We start from the raw sequence: 14205 nt of genomic DNA, 5'->3' as shown, positions 1-14205 counted from the left end.
GTAAAGCTGTGATGGATGTAATTTTAGAAGCCAGAAGGCCTAGCACTAGAAAATCCTATGCTGGGAAATGGAAGAGATTTTGCGCTTGGAACCAAGCTTAGGGAACTGATACAGCTGTCCCAAATATTCCTCAGATTTTGCAATATTTAGCTGAGATGCTGGACAAAGGCCTATCTTTTTCATCAATTAAAATCCATGCCTCTACCATTTCGGCTCATTACAATACAGAGCCACCACTTTTTTCTCATCCTTTAAGGCAGTACCTAAGAGGAGCCAAAAACTTAAGGCCTACAAGGAGAACACCAACACCAACACCTACATGGGACCTCCATTATGTCTTGGAAAAACACACCTTACCTCCTTTTGAGCCAGCTGCTACTGCGGACATAGTTTTTATCTTGGAAAACAGCTCTGCTCCTAGCATTAACTTCTGCAAGACGAGTTTCAGAGCTACAGGCTCTCATGGCTGTGGAACCCTTCATTTTGTATCCAGACAGGGTCTTTCTGAGAACAAAGGTGGTATCCAGTGTAGCCCTTAACCAAACAATTAATTTGCCAACTTTTTATCCAAATCCACAGAACAAGGGGGAGAAATTTCTGCATTCTTTGGACGTACACAGACAACTTAGATTCTACTTGGACAAAACTAAAGTTTTCAGAAAGACAAAGCAATTACTAGTGGCTTATGCCACAGCATCACAATGAAAGGCCATCTCCAAGCAGACTATTTCAAAGTGGATAGGTCACTGCATTAGTTTCTGCTACTCACAACATGGCAAGCCAGTGCCTAAGGGCATTAGGCCACATTCAACCAGAGCTGCAGCCACTTCTGCAGCTTTTCTCAGGGGAGTACCAACCAAAGACGTTTTGGAAGCTGTTACTTGGAGTTCAGTGCATACCTTTACAAAACATTACAATCTGCCTGTTTACTCTAAATCCAGGGCAGGCTTTGCCACTGCAGTTCTGCAGGGCCTCATAGCCACTCTTAATGCTGTGCAACTCCAGCCCCCCAATCATAGCTTTGGAACTCAACCCAAATGTAATGACTGCAACAGTGAAACACTAAACATAGTACAGTTGTGTACACTTACCATAAATGTAAATGTTAGTGTATTCACTGTTGCAGTCCAGGTTACCCACCCGCCACCCCCCTTATTTTTGCTGTAACTTATCTTTACTTCTCTAATCTATACAACCTAGATGGTGTATGCTTATAGAGGAAGGTAAAAAATTATTTTGGTGCATGTATGTTTTATTTACCTATTTTTAGCCTACCCTTTGGGGGCACCTGACATCTGCGGCAAGAAAAACTAAATAAAATGGTGTCTGCTGCATCTTTTATACCCCTGACGACCAACGTCGGGGAAGAAGCGACAGCAACCGACGCAGGACCCAAGACTTTGGAATTCAGGCCGACTGAGGACAACCTGCCAGCAGGATAACCCAAATGTAATGACTGCAACAGTGAATACACTCTTAACATCTACAAGCATGTACCCCGTTGGGGAACATTTATTCTTGCCTCAGCCGGTCAGAACAAATTGAGAGTTAGTAATTGTTTGTCTTGTGGTAAACCAATACCTCATAAGGACTTCCATTCTCTGCCTTCCTTGCCTGGGCCCAGACCACGACGTCTCGGCCTGTGCTGCCTGTGCTTGCTTTAATAAGCGCACTCTCAGGCGCCGGGCAGAATTCGCCGAGGACTTTTTCGGTGAATCTTTTGCATATATCATGCCGTCGGATCAACCGACAACCCAATCTGCTAAAAAAACGCAAGGACCGGGACCGACACCCTCGGCCCGCGTCCACTACCGATGCTACTCCTAAACCCTCTGCTAGTGCTCCGGTCCCTTCGGAAGTGGTAAATCCACCGCTCCAGGCCGACTACACAGCGTTAACACTACCTTCGGTCTCGGATCTCTCCGGTGCCGGTTGTTGATTTTCCTCCGGAAACCGAAGTTCTGGATCTACCCGACACCATTTCTGTGGACAAGGTTACGCCTGCATGTGGGGCTGCTAGGCCTCCTGTATCCATGTCCATCAAGGCCTTTGCACGTGCTAAGGCCACCAGTCAGGCCAAGGCCCATCCTAAACCTGCTGCCCAGGCCCCTTCATCTGATAAGCAGATCATGTCTCTGGCTGCAGATCTTATTTCCCTTATCAGGGGGACTCAGCCTCATCCGGACAGGGGATCTCAGCCACCTGCAGAGAAGGCCTAGAACTGAGCAGGCGGACGACCTCTCTTCGGATGAAGCCTCTGGGGATTCTGAGCATTCTGATACCCAAGAAGAATCCTTCCAGGCCTACGAGGACTCTGATGCTGAGGAATCAATTCCCTCTGCCTTCCCTCCAGAGGATTTCTCTTTTGGTGAAGTCCTGCATTCCATGAGGGAACATTTTCAATGGCAGGGTCAGGAATTCTCTGACTCCAGGAAAAGGCTTCGTACCTTCCTCAAGCTTCCCCAGCACAGACCTTTGGCTATTCCACCTGTTATGGATGCTTTGGATGATGTTTTCTCTGACTCCAGTGCTAACCCTGATTCTCTTCCTCCTGCTCCTGTCAAGCTGGACAGATATTATAGGGTCCCTGACACAAGCACCTTTTTAAGGCCCACTCTGTGGATCTAGAAACTATTTCACAGGGCCCCAAGGGAGTGGCTACCTCCTCTGCCAAAAACCCTCTGCCAGCGGACAGAGAAGCAAGGTCCCTGGAGAGATGGGGTGAAAAAGTATATACCTCTACTACCCTAGCCATGAGGTCACTTAACTGCCTTTTTCACATGTTTCAGTACCAAGAATTTCTCCTGGATGATTTACAGAAAAAGTTGGCCTCTCCTGAGCCTATTGATAAAAGGGCATTGCAGGATCATATACATAACACTCAGCAGGTTAATAACTATTTTCTTCAGTGTGGTTATGATGCACTGGAAGCTTCATGTAGGGCAGCTATGACTGGGGCTGTGATACGTAGACATGCTTGGTTAAAGGATCAGTCTTTGCCTGACCATGTTAAAGTAAAGTTACTTGATGCACCTCTGGAAAAACAGAAGCTGTTTGGTGCTAATGCACAAGATGTACTGAAATCCATGGAGGAAAAAGCAAAGTCAGTACAGACGGTCAAGGATTTCCTTCAGGTTCAGCCACCCAGATTCAGCAGAAACTGGCCCTCAAAGAATTGGTCCTTCCCCGGCTCTGACAAGTTTCAAAGGGGAAAAAGCAGACGTGCCCGAGGTAGAGGGCAATACCGAGGACCTTACAGGGGCCGCCAGTGGCAACCTCCAAATCAAAGAAGTGGCACACAGTTCAGCTGCACCACAAGGACAATCACAATGACTTGACTTTCGTACTGCCTACAAAGGTTCAAAGAGAAGCACCTTTGGGTGGAAAATTATCCTTATTCTCTCAAAACTGGCATATCTTAACCAAGGACAACTGGATTCTGGAGTTGATAGACAAAGGTTACAGATTCCACTTCCACACATTACCAATAAGACAAGGCATGCCAAACCTGCCACATCATCAAAGGGCAGAGGCGCTCACTCAAGTTTCCAAGATGTTAAGTATAAAAGCAATAGAAAGGGTTCCTCAGGAGCGAGGCCAGGGATTTTATTCAAGACTGTTCCTTGTTCCAAGAAAACAAATGGAGACCCATACTGGACTTGTCAACTCTAAACACTTCTCATGGTGCCAAAGTTCAAAATGCTGACGTTGCAGCAACTCCTTCCCATGCTGGGCAAGGGGTCTTGGCTGGTCACTCTGGACCTCAAGGAGGCATACCTGCATGTCCCAATCAAAGCTGCAGAAGATACCTCAGATTTCTTGCAGGGACAGAGCATTATCAATTCTCAGCATTGCCGTTTGGCTTATCTACTGTGCCCAGAGTGTTCACGAAATGCCTGGCATCAGTAGTGGCACACTGCAGACTGCAGGGGATTCAAATATACCCCTACCTGGACGACTGCCTCATACAAGCAGACAACAAACAAACCTTAAAAGAAAATTTGGACACTGTCATGCATCTACTGCAGGCCTTGGGATACACAGTCAACATTCAGAGGAAAAGCAGCAGCATTTACCAGAGTACTTCAAAGGCCTAGCAAAACTCTCCCAGCTGATTGCAAGGAAAATCCTGCAGGCCCTGGGGTTCATGGCATCTTGCATCCTTCTGATACCTTTGGCAAGACTTCATATGAGAAAGCTGCAATGGTATTTAAAAAACTTATGGTCTCAACACAGCCAAAGCCTAGAGGACATAATCCCACTTATTTCATGTCTGCAAAAGGAATTCTTATGGTGGGCTCAAGCCAGTCAGCAAAACAAAGGCATGTCTTTCAACAGACCTCAAGCAGGCCAAATGATTACAACAGACACCTCAGACCATGGATGGGGGGGCGCACATGGAGGGCAGATGCATTCAAGGTCTTTGGACGCCAAAGGAAAGGCATCTGCACATAAACCAAAAGGAGATGTTGGCAGTGATACATGCAATCGAAACATTCGAAAAATCACTACAACAAGGGCATTTGCTAATAAGGACAGACAACACCACTGTTATGTGGTACATAAACAAGTAGGGAGGCACTCATTCTTATCCCCTCTGCAGACTAACAATGCTTCTCTGGGAAAAATCTCTGAGCCTGAAGATACATTTACAAACCCAGTTTGTACCAGGCAAGGACAATGTACTGGCGGACCAGCTGAGCAGAAATTTTATGGATCCACACGAATGGATGCTGCACCCTCACATTTTCTCTCAACTGACGAAGACATGGGGAAGACCGGACGTAGATCTTTTTGTTTCCCACTTAAATCATCACCTGGAAAAGTTCTACACAAGGACTCGCCATCCTCTAGCCTGGAAAACGGATGCTCTCTCCTTCAGCTGGAATTCTCTAAAAATTTATGCATTCCCTCCTCTGCCTCTGCTGACCAAGGTGATACTGAAGATCAAAGCAGAACAACCAACAGGCATTTTGATAGCTCCGGACTGGCCAAGGCAACACTGGTACCCATTGCTATTGACCATAACTCTGACCAAACCATGGCCTCTGACCCTATGGCCCCTGCTCTTAACACAACACAATTTCAGGACTGTACATGAAGACCTGAAAACATTACATCTGACAGCCTGGAGGCTACCATGATTTCTCCACCTAACTCTTTCCAAATCAGTTCAAGAGATCTTGCTGGAAGTACACAGACCTTCCACCAGAAAAACCTATTCAGCCAAGTGGAAGAGATTCAGCATCTGGAATGCCAACAGGGGTCAGGACACAGCATTACCGAGTATACCTCAGATATTAGAATACTTGGCAGAACTATTTCATACTGGGCTCTCCTACTCTTCAATAAAGATTCATGCCTCAGCAATCTCAGCAAAATACAACTGTGACCCTCCAGTGTTTTCACATCCTCTGCTAAGACAGTTTCTAAGAGGGATAAAGAATATCAAACCTCCCAGAAAACAGCCAGTACCTGCATGGGACCTCAATTATGTGTTGGAAAAATTAACTCTTCCTCCATTAGAACCAGCAGCTACTTCAGAAATGCAATTTCTTTCATGGAAGACAGTCTTCTTATTTGCAGTCACATCTACAAGAAGAGTTTCGGAGATTCAGGCACTCATGGCAGTGCCTCCCTTCCTCATTTTTCATCAAGACAGAGTTTCTCTAAGAACAAATCCTACATTCATGCCAAAAGTTATTTCCAGGGTGTCTCTAAATCAAGCTATTCACCTGCCTACATTCTTCCCCAATCCTCAAAATAGGGGGGAAAAACTACTGCATACTTTGGACATACACAGACAACTACGTTACTACTTGGACAGAACTAAGGCCACCAGAAAGTCTGACCAACTGTTTGTAGCCTATGCTGCTGGAGTACAAGGAAAAGCAATCTCCAAACAATTTCAAAATGGATTGGACATTGCATCAGATTCTGCTATTCATTCCATGGAAAAGGTGTGCCAGCCAATATTAGGCCACATTCCACCAGAGCTTTAGCCACTTCCACAGCTTTCCTAAGAGGAGTGGCAACAAAGGACATTTTAGAGGCTGCTACATGGAGCTCCGTGCATACATTTACCAAGCACTACAACCTGCCTTTATACTCCAGATCCCGAGCAGGCTTTGCTTCGGCAGTCCTGCAGGGGATTTTAGCTACACCATCCTTATCATAGATCCATCCACCCCCAGCTTGGCTATGGTATTCAACCCATATGTTATGACTGCAGTTGCATTCTTGAAGGACATAGTACAGTTTTGTACCTACCATAAATGTAGATGTCCGATAGATATGCAACTACAGTCGGATTTTCCCACCCCTCTGTATCCTTCTTTTTTGGGTCCCTACCCCTTATCCCATTAGCTGGGGGTATTTCCTATGGTGTATCTGTTTATTACTATTGTGCATGTTTGGGATTATTTTTATCCATTTACTAAATTTATCCTTCCTAGGAGGGCACCTGGCATCTGGGGCAAGAAACACTGAAGAAGATGGCGTCTGCCGATGCCTTTATACTCCAGCCGTTGTGACGTCTGAGAGGAGGCGACACCAGCCGACGGCGGACCCAGACTTTGGAATTCGGCCGACCGAGGGCTGCCTGAGGCAGGACAACCCATATGTTATGACTGCAATTGCATATCTATCGGACATATACATTTATGGTAGGTACAAAACTGTACTGTCTGTAATGGTTCATGTTTTTATGGTGCTTTAAGCTGAAGTACATGACTAATAGAACACCCCAATCAACACCCAGTCTTCAGAACTCAATGGGAGTTGCAAATGTGTCACTAAAGGACTACTGTGTATAAAAGTGGTAAACCTAATATACACCAGATCATACTTGAAATTTTGTACTCTTCAAATGTTTTACTCCAAAAACATTTCTTTTGGGAGTAGTTGTAAATTTTCACGCATCTCCTGGTTTCATAACTTTTGCAGGCAATGCAAAAATCTGGAAGGCCTCTGAAGTCCATCAAACAGCGATTAAAGGGCAAGGAAGGTCGTGTTAGAGGTAATCTTATGGGAAAACGTGTGGACTTTTCAGCTCGTACAGTCATCACACCAGATCCAAACCTGTCCATTGACCAAGTTGGGGTGCCTCGATCTATTGCTGCCAACATGACATTTCCAGAAATTGTTACACCTTTTAATATTGACAGGTGAGCAGTTCTTAATGGTATTTTTATTTTATCGTAATTTAAAATCCTAATGTTAGAATGGTTTATGAATTTTGTGGTACAGAAGTAACATTCATAGTATATTCGGACTGCCTCCTGAAGGGAATGTGTACCAGACGACCTGCAACTTTTTGTATGTAAACATAAGGAAAGATGTCCTGTTCCTATGCAGTATTCTTGGTGTGGGATTTCCTGCCTTCAGGTGACTCTTAATCAGCTCCTATACAAAAGCTTCAGCTTGGCTGTTGCAACTGCGTGGGACGTCACACGTAAGGCCATAAACCAGGGACCTTGAGTATCACGTCTGCACGCACAATCCTCAGACCTTTTCAGCTGCAGACTACTTCGCATTGTACGATTGCTCTTCAGACGTCTGACTTTGAGATAAGTAATCCGTTGGGTTTTTGCATTTCTAATTTTTTTACCAGCCTTTCACATTGCTTAGGCTTGGTGGTTGTCTCTTTCAGCTGATGTCAGGGAAAAAGGGAAATTGCCAATGCGGGCACCAAATTCCCCATAAGGATGCCCATGACAAATGCGTTGTCTGCTTTAGGCCGCGAAGACTACCATAACATCTGCCCTATTTGTAAATCTTTTATGCCTAAGACCTTACGTAATGGTCTGGCAGCTTTAAACCTTTACTTAGAAAACCAGTGTCTCAAAACGGCTGGCTTTCAGGATGGATCCCACTTCGGAGGCCGCCTAAGAACCTGCGTGTAAGAAGGCCAAGATACCTAGGACTTGATCGCCTGCCACTTTGCACCCAGACGCCCTGCCAAACTCCGATGTAGGAGTTGAGCGCTCTGCAGATCAGTCTGCTCCATTGACCTCCCTTGTGGAGGCCGATGCACAGCTGATGACTGGCACGTCCATGGAGCTTTGTCAGACACTTGACACCTCTCTGTCGAGGGGGAGCCAGATATGGTGGTTCCTTCGACTAGGATCCAGATCTCTGCAGCCGCTGCCAAACCCAGCTCTAGACTGACTCCAATCAAAAAGAAGCAGGAAACAAAACACATTACACCTGCTTCTGAAGGCCCAGACTGGGAGGCCTTCACCTCTTCTCTTATGCAGGCATTTTATGGCCCTTAGGCCTTCTGCCTCACCCCCAACTACATTGCCTCTGCTAAGCCCTAGGCCTCCCTCTGCTTATTCCATTCCCATGGCTCCCCTCCTTGAACAGGAGTCTACCTACTCTTCCTTGGATGAATCCATCTCTTGAGCATCCCAGATTGCTTCTCCCAAGGAATATTCTCCTGATGAGGATTCTGTGGAAGGGGATTCTCCACCTGCAGACATTACATTTGGTGAAACCATCACCAAAATGAAAGACCATTTCAAATAGAATACTTCCCAAATGACAAACCCAGAAAAGATACTTTGAACTGCTGCAAGTGGAGTCCCCCCCCTACAGCTGTACACCCCTGTACTTTCTGTATACTTGGATGCCTTTACTGTAGCCTGTAGAACACCTGACTCCCAGCCTACTGCACCTAAGCATCCTGACTGCTTCTAAAAGGTGCCAGAGGAACAAAGAATGTTCTTTGTGTTTCACTGTTGCAGTTATCACATTTGGGTTATCTGCTTGCAGTAGCCTTCAGTCGGCCTGATTAACAGTCTTGGGTCCTGCGTCGGTTCCTGTGTCATCCTCCATGACGTCAGGTAGTCAGGGCTGTAAATCATGCAGCTGACACCATTACATCAGTCTTTCTTGCCGTGTGGTGCCCGAAACAAACAAAGTGCCGGTGAGCAGACTCCAGAAATTTTTGATGTTCTTCATGATGTTCTTCATCTCACATTGCTGCAGTCCTTACACTTGGGTAGTCCGCTGTCCTCGGTCGGCCCGAATATCCAAGTATAAGGCTGACGTCGGTCAAGGCGCATTAGACTGACATCAGGACGTCAGGGTACAAATGCGCATGACCGACGTCATATCCTCAGTCTTTTTTTGCCGCATGGTCCGATGCAGAAGCAGTGTTGCAAGTGCCGTTCGGCGTTCTGAAATTTTTCGAGTTCGGAGTTTCAGACAGAGTCAAAGTTGGCTAAGTACCCCGTTGGGGAATATTTTGCTTTTTTCTTGCCTCAGTGGTTTACCGGATGTCAGAAAAAGTGAATAACTGTACTTCTTGTGGGAAACAGATACCGCATAGAGATTATCATACCTTGTGTATTCCTTGTTTAGGGCCTGAGCACGACGTTGTTGGGTGTCGCTTTTGTGCTAGATTCAATAAGCGCACTATTAAGAGAAGGTTAGATTGTGCCAGGTTAGTCTTTGGGAAGCGGTGCAATTACACTATGCCGTCGGATGCTCCGGCGTCTGCTTCTTCTAAGAAGCACAAGGATAAAGCAGCTAAGCCCAGGGTAGACGAGTCGTCCGTGCGACGCCGGTTCTTTAGAGGTATCGGTGGAGCGGTGGTTCCACCGGAGGTTTCTCTGGAGGCCCAGGGGGAGACCTTGTTATTGCAGGATGTGGCCTCTCAGGAGGCAAGTCAGGCTGAAGGGGCTTCTCAGGTTACTGTACTCCCCTCCCTTCCTAGGGTGGTTAGGCCTTCTGTTTCTAAGGCTTCTCCCAGAGGCAGGCCAGGTTTAGCTTCAGTTGGTGTCACTCCTAGTTCTTCAGGATCTGTGCCCAAGAAGCATATGCTTAAAATGGCAGAAGATTTGATTACCTTAATTAGGGGTTCTTTGCCCCCTTCTGATAAGAGGCCTAGGGTGGAACCTGAGTTGGGGAGTTTTGAGCAGGCTTCAGATGTTTCAGAGTCTTCGGCTGAAGACTTGCAGGAGTATTCTCCTTATTCTGATTCTGATGTGGATGATTCTACTCCTTCTGCTTCTCCTCCTCCTGAGGATTTTTCTTTTTCAGAGACCCTCCATTCCATGAGGGAGCATTTTAAGTGGGAAGGTCAGGATTTCTCTGATTCCAGGAAAAGGCTTAGGGAATTTCTGTTTTTACCCCAGCATAGGCCTTTGGCTATACCTCCTGTTCTGGATGTTGTGGAGGATGTGTTTGCAGAGGCTTCTCTTAATCCTGATTCCTTGCCTCCTGCTCCTGTTAAGCCGGATAGGTATTATAGGGTGCCTGAAGCTCATAAGTTTCTTTTTAAGAGTCCTAGGGCGGACCCAGAAACTGTTAGTCAGGGGCCTAAGGGTGTTAAGGCTTCTGTTAAAAATCCGGTTCCTCCAGATAAAGAGGCTAGGGCTTTGGATAGATGGGGAAAGAAAGTTTATACGTCTTCCACCCTAGCTATGAGGGCTCTAAATTGCCAGTTTCACATGTTGAAATACCAAAACTATCTACTGTCTCAATTGAAGTCTAAGGTAGATGCTCTGGCGGAAGGTATTGACTGTAAAGAGTTACAGGATTTGGTACATGTCTCTGAACAAGTGGGTAAGCATTCTTTGCAATGTGGTTTTGATGCTGTACAGGCCTCGTCTAGGGTGGCTGCCACAGGGTCAGTTCTTCGCAGGCACGCCTGGCTGAGGGATCAGAATTTATCTGACCATGTTAAGACAAGGATTTTGGATGCTCCTTTACAATCTGATGTGTTATTTGGTTCACCTGTTGAGGCAGTCTTAAAGAAAATGGAAGACAAGGCTAAGTCTATGCAGACTGTTAAAGATTTTTTGCAGGTTCAGCCTCCGAAGTTTAGCAGAAATTGGCCTACTAAAGGGTGGACGTATCCTTCTTATGATTCCCAGTCTAGGGGCAGGTCTAGACTGGGTGGGGCAGAGCTCAGGGCTCTTACAGGCCTAGGACAGGGAGTTCACCTGCACAGTCTTCGGGTGAGGGCAGGGGTCAGTCCTTTCGTAAACAGACCCAATGACCTACCTTTTCAGCTGCCAGAGTCTTCTCGACTGGCAGCACCTTTGGGAGGAAGGTTGGCACTTTTCAAAGAAAATTGGAGTTTAATTACCCAAGACAGATGGGTGTTGGATATCATACACCAAGGTTACAGGTTTTATTTCCATACCTTACCTCCCTTCAAAGGCATGCCAGACGTTCCTCCTCAGCAAAGAATAGAGGCTCACAAACAGATTTCTCTGCTGCTCCAATTAGGAGCCATTCAGCCGTCCCTCTGTCAGAAGTGGGCCTAGGATTTTATTCTCGCCTGTTCCTAGTACCAAAGAAGGGGAACACGTGGAGACCAATTTTGGATTTATCTATCCTCAACACTTATCTGGACATTCCCAAGTTCAAAATGTTGACGTTACAACAGCTTTTACCTCTGCTGGGCAAAGATCATTGGATGGTGACTCTGGATCTCAAGGAGGCTTACCTTCATGTTCCTATCAGGCTAAGTTGCAGGAAGTATCTACGTTTCGGCTGGGACTTCTCATTATCAGTTCTCTGCATTGCCCTTTGGCTTATCTACTGCGCCCAGAGTATTCACGAAGGTTCTGGCTCCAGTGATAGCTTTCTTCAGACTAAGAGGAATACAGATCTATCCTTATTTGGACGATTGTCTGATTCTGGCTCAAGGAAAAGAAGAACTTCTTCATCATCTACACTATGTGATAGCAGTGCTAAGATGCCTGGGGTATTCTGTGAACGAAATAAAGTCCAGTCTAGTACCCTCTCAGGACATGTGCTTTCTGGGTGTGAGACTGAATACAGCATCCCAGATGGCCTTTTTGACCCCGGACAAACAAAAGAATCTTTCTCTTCCATAAATTGTCTCATCAGTCCAGGCTGACTGCAAGGACAGTCCTTCAAGCCTTGGGGTTCATGGCATCTTGTATTCTGGTGCTTTCCAATGCCAAACTGCATATGAGGAAGCTGCAATGGTATCTCAAAAATGTATGGACACAGCACTGCCAAGATTTGGACACTGTCATTCAGATAATACCTTGCATTCAAAAGGAATTTTTGTGGTGGGCTCAGGAATGTCACCTAAACAAGGGACTCTCTGTGACCCGGCCAGAGGCAAGTCAGATTCTAACGACAGATGCCTCAGACAAAGCTTGGGGAGCTCATCTAAATGGAAAGTGGATACAAGACACGTGGCCTGCCAGACTTCTACATCTACATATCAACCTGAAGGAGATGTTAGCAGTCCAATTTGCATTAATAGCTTTCAAGGATTTACTTCTTCCAGGGCAGGTGTTGATTCTAACAGACAACACAACTGTCATGTGGTACATCAACAAGCAAGGGGGAACACATTCTTATCCTCTGTGCAGACAAGCAATGATTTTGTGGGAGACTGCTCTCAGTTTACAGCTAAATCTTCAGGCAAGGTTTCTGCCGGAGCACAGAACTCCTTAGCAGATGTGTTGAGCAGACAAATTATGGATCCCCACGAGTGGAAATTGGATCCTCATGTATTTCAGAAATTGACAGTGTCATGGGGAACTCCAGACATAGATCTGTTCGCTTCTCCACTAAACTACCAGCTGCCAAAGTTTTGCACAAAGTTTTCATCCCACAGCTTGGAAAGTGGATGCTCTTTCATTCAATTGGAGCAATCTTCATGTGTATGCCTTTCCACCTCTGCCTCTCCTCCCAAAGGTACTTCTGAAGGTCAGACAGGACAAGCCAAAGATGATTTTAATAGCTCCAGATTGGCCTCGACAGCATTGGTACCCACTACTGAGAAGTCTGGTACGGGAGCCTCCATGGCCTTTACCTTTGATTCCACACCTGCTGACTCAGGAGAACAGTCATTTACTCAATGTCAAACTTCACTCTCTTCACCTGACAGCCTGGCATATTCTGTTTTAAACCCTGGAGGGTTTCAGCTTCCACAGCAAGTTTTGAATGTTATTTTGGAAGCCAGAAGGCCTAGTACAAGGAAAGTGTACACAGATAAATGGAAGAGATTTTTATTTTGGAGTGCAGCAAAAGCATTTGATGTTTCTAAGCCTAATTTAAGTGTGGCTCTTCAATATCTTACTGAGTTACTGGACAAAGGTTTGTCCTTCTCTTCTATTAAGATTCATGCTGCAGCAATTTCTGCTTACTATGATTGTGACCCACCATTGTTTTCTCATCCTTTGTTTAAGCAATTCCTTAGAGGGCAAAGAATATAAGACCCCCATGAGAGCTCCTACTCCTGCTTGGGATCTCAATTTTGTGTTGGAGAAACTCACTCTACAACCTTTTGAGCCTGCAGCTACTGCTGAGTTGAAATATTTATCATGGAAGACTGCTTTTTGTTAGCCATTACCTCTGTAGAAGGGTTTCTGAATTACAGGCCCTTATGGCAGTTGAGCCTTTCTTAATTTTCCATAAGGATAGGGTATCTTTGCGTACTAATCCTTCCTTTATGCCAAAAGTGGTGTCTAGTGTGTCTTTAAACCAAACTATTCATTTGCCTACCTTTTATGCAAACCCTCAAAATAAAGGGGAAAAGATTTTGCACACTTTGGATATACACAGGCAGTTGCGATATTATTTGAGCAGAACTAAAGGGTTCAGGCAGTCTCAGCAGTTATTTGTTTCTTTTGCTTTGAGTTCTCAGGGCAAGCCTGTGTCAAAACAAACTATTTCAAAGTGGATTGGGTTTTGCATTGCTTTCTGTTATTCCCATCATGGCAAGGAGGTTCCAGCTGGGATTAGGCTGCATTCCACTAGGGCTACTGCCACTTCAACAGCTTTTTTAAGGGGGGTGGCAACTAAAGATATCTTGGAGGCAGCTACTTTGAGTTCTGTGCATACTTTCTCTAAGCATTATCACCTTCCACTTTACTCTAAATCTAGGGCTGGTTTTGCCACTGCTATTTTACAGGGCATTTTGGCAGCTCCTGCTTCTGTATAGTTGTGCCAGCCTCCCTTACCTCTGCTTTGGGATTCTACCCAAGTGTAAGGACTGCAGCAATGTGAGATGAAGAACATAGTACAGTTTTGTACCTACCATAAATGTAGATGTTCGAAGATCCACAGTGCTGCAGTCCAATTTACCCTCCCTCCTTCCCCTCTGTAGTTAGAGGCGGTTGTGTGGGTTGGATTGTAAATATTGTGTATATTGTATATATTGTACATATTATTAGTGCTAGGATGGTTGGTTGTTGGTTTTGTTGT

General features: G+C 45.5%; 1 protein-coding gene across 1 annotated transcript in view; it reads left to right on the top strand.

The window, feature by feature from the left end:
• The window catches only part of POLR2A (RNA polymerase II subunit A), a gene marked incomplete in the record, with an annotated part of 2048627 nt that overhangs the window by 263305 nt on the left and 1771117 nt on the right, over positions 1 to 14205 (top strand). The window contains 1 exon segment of the mRNA XM_044077036.1: positions 6946 to 7166. Within this exon segment, the coding sequence (XP_043932971.1) occupies positions 6946 to 7166 (221 nt within the window).

This window comes from Protopterus annectens, chromosome 7.part0 (assembly GCF_019279795.1).
Source record: "Protopterus annectens isolate FY-2018-M chromosome 7.part0, PAN1.0, whole genome shotgun sequence".
NCBI classification, from domain to species: Eukaryota; Metazoa; Chordata; order Ceratodontiformes; family Protopteridae; genus Protopterus; species Protopterus annectens.
The sequence above is the reverse complement of the archived record's forward strand: the minus strand, read 5'-3'. Positions and strand labels throughout refer to the sequence as shown.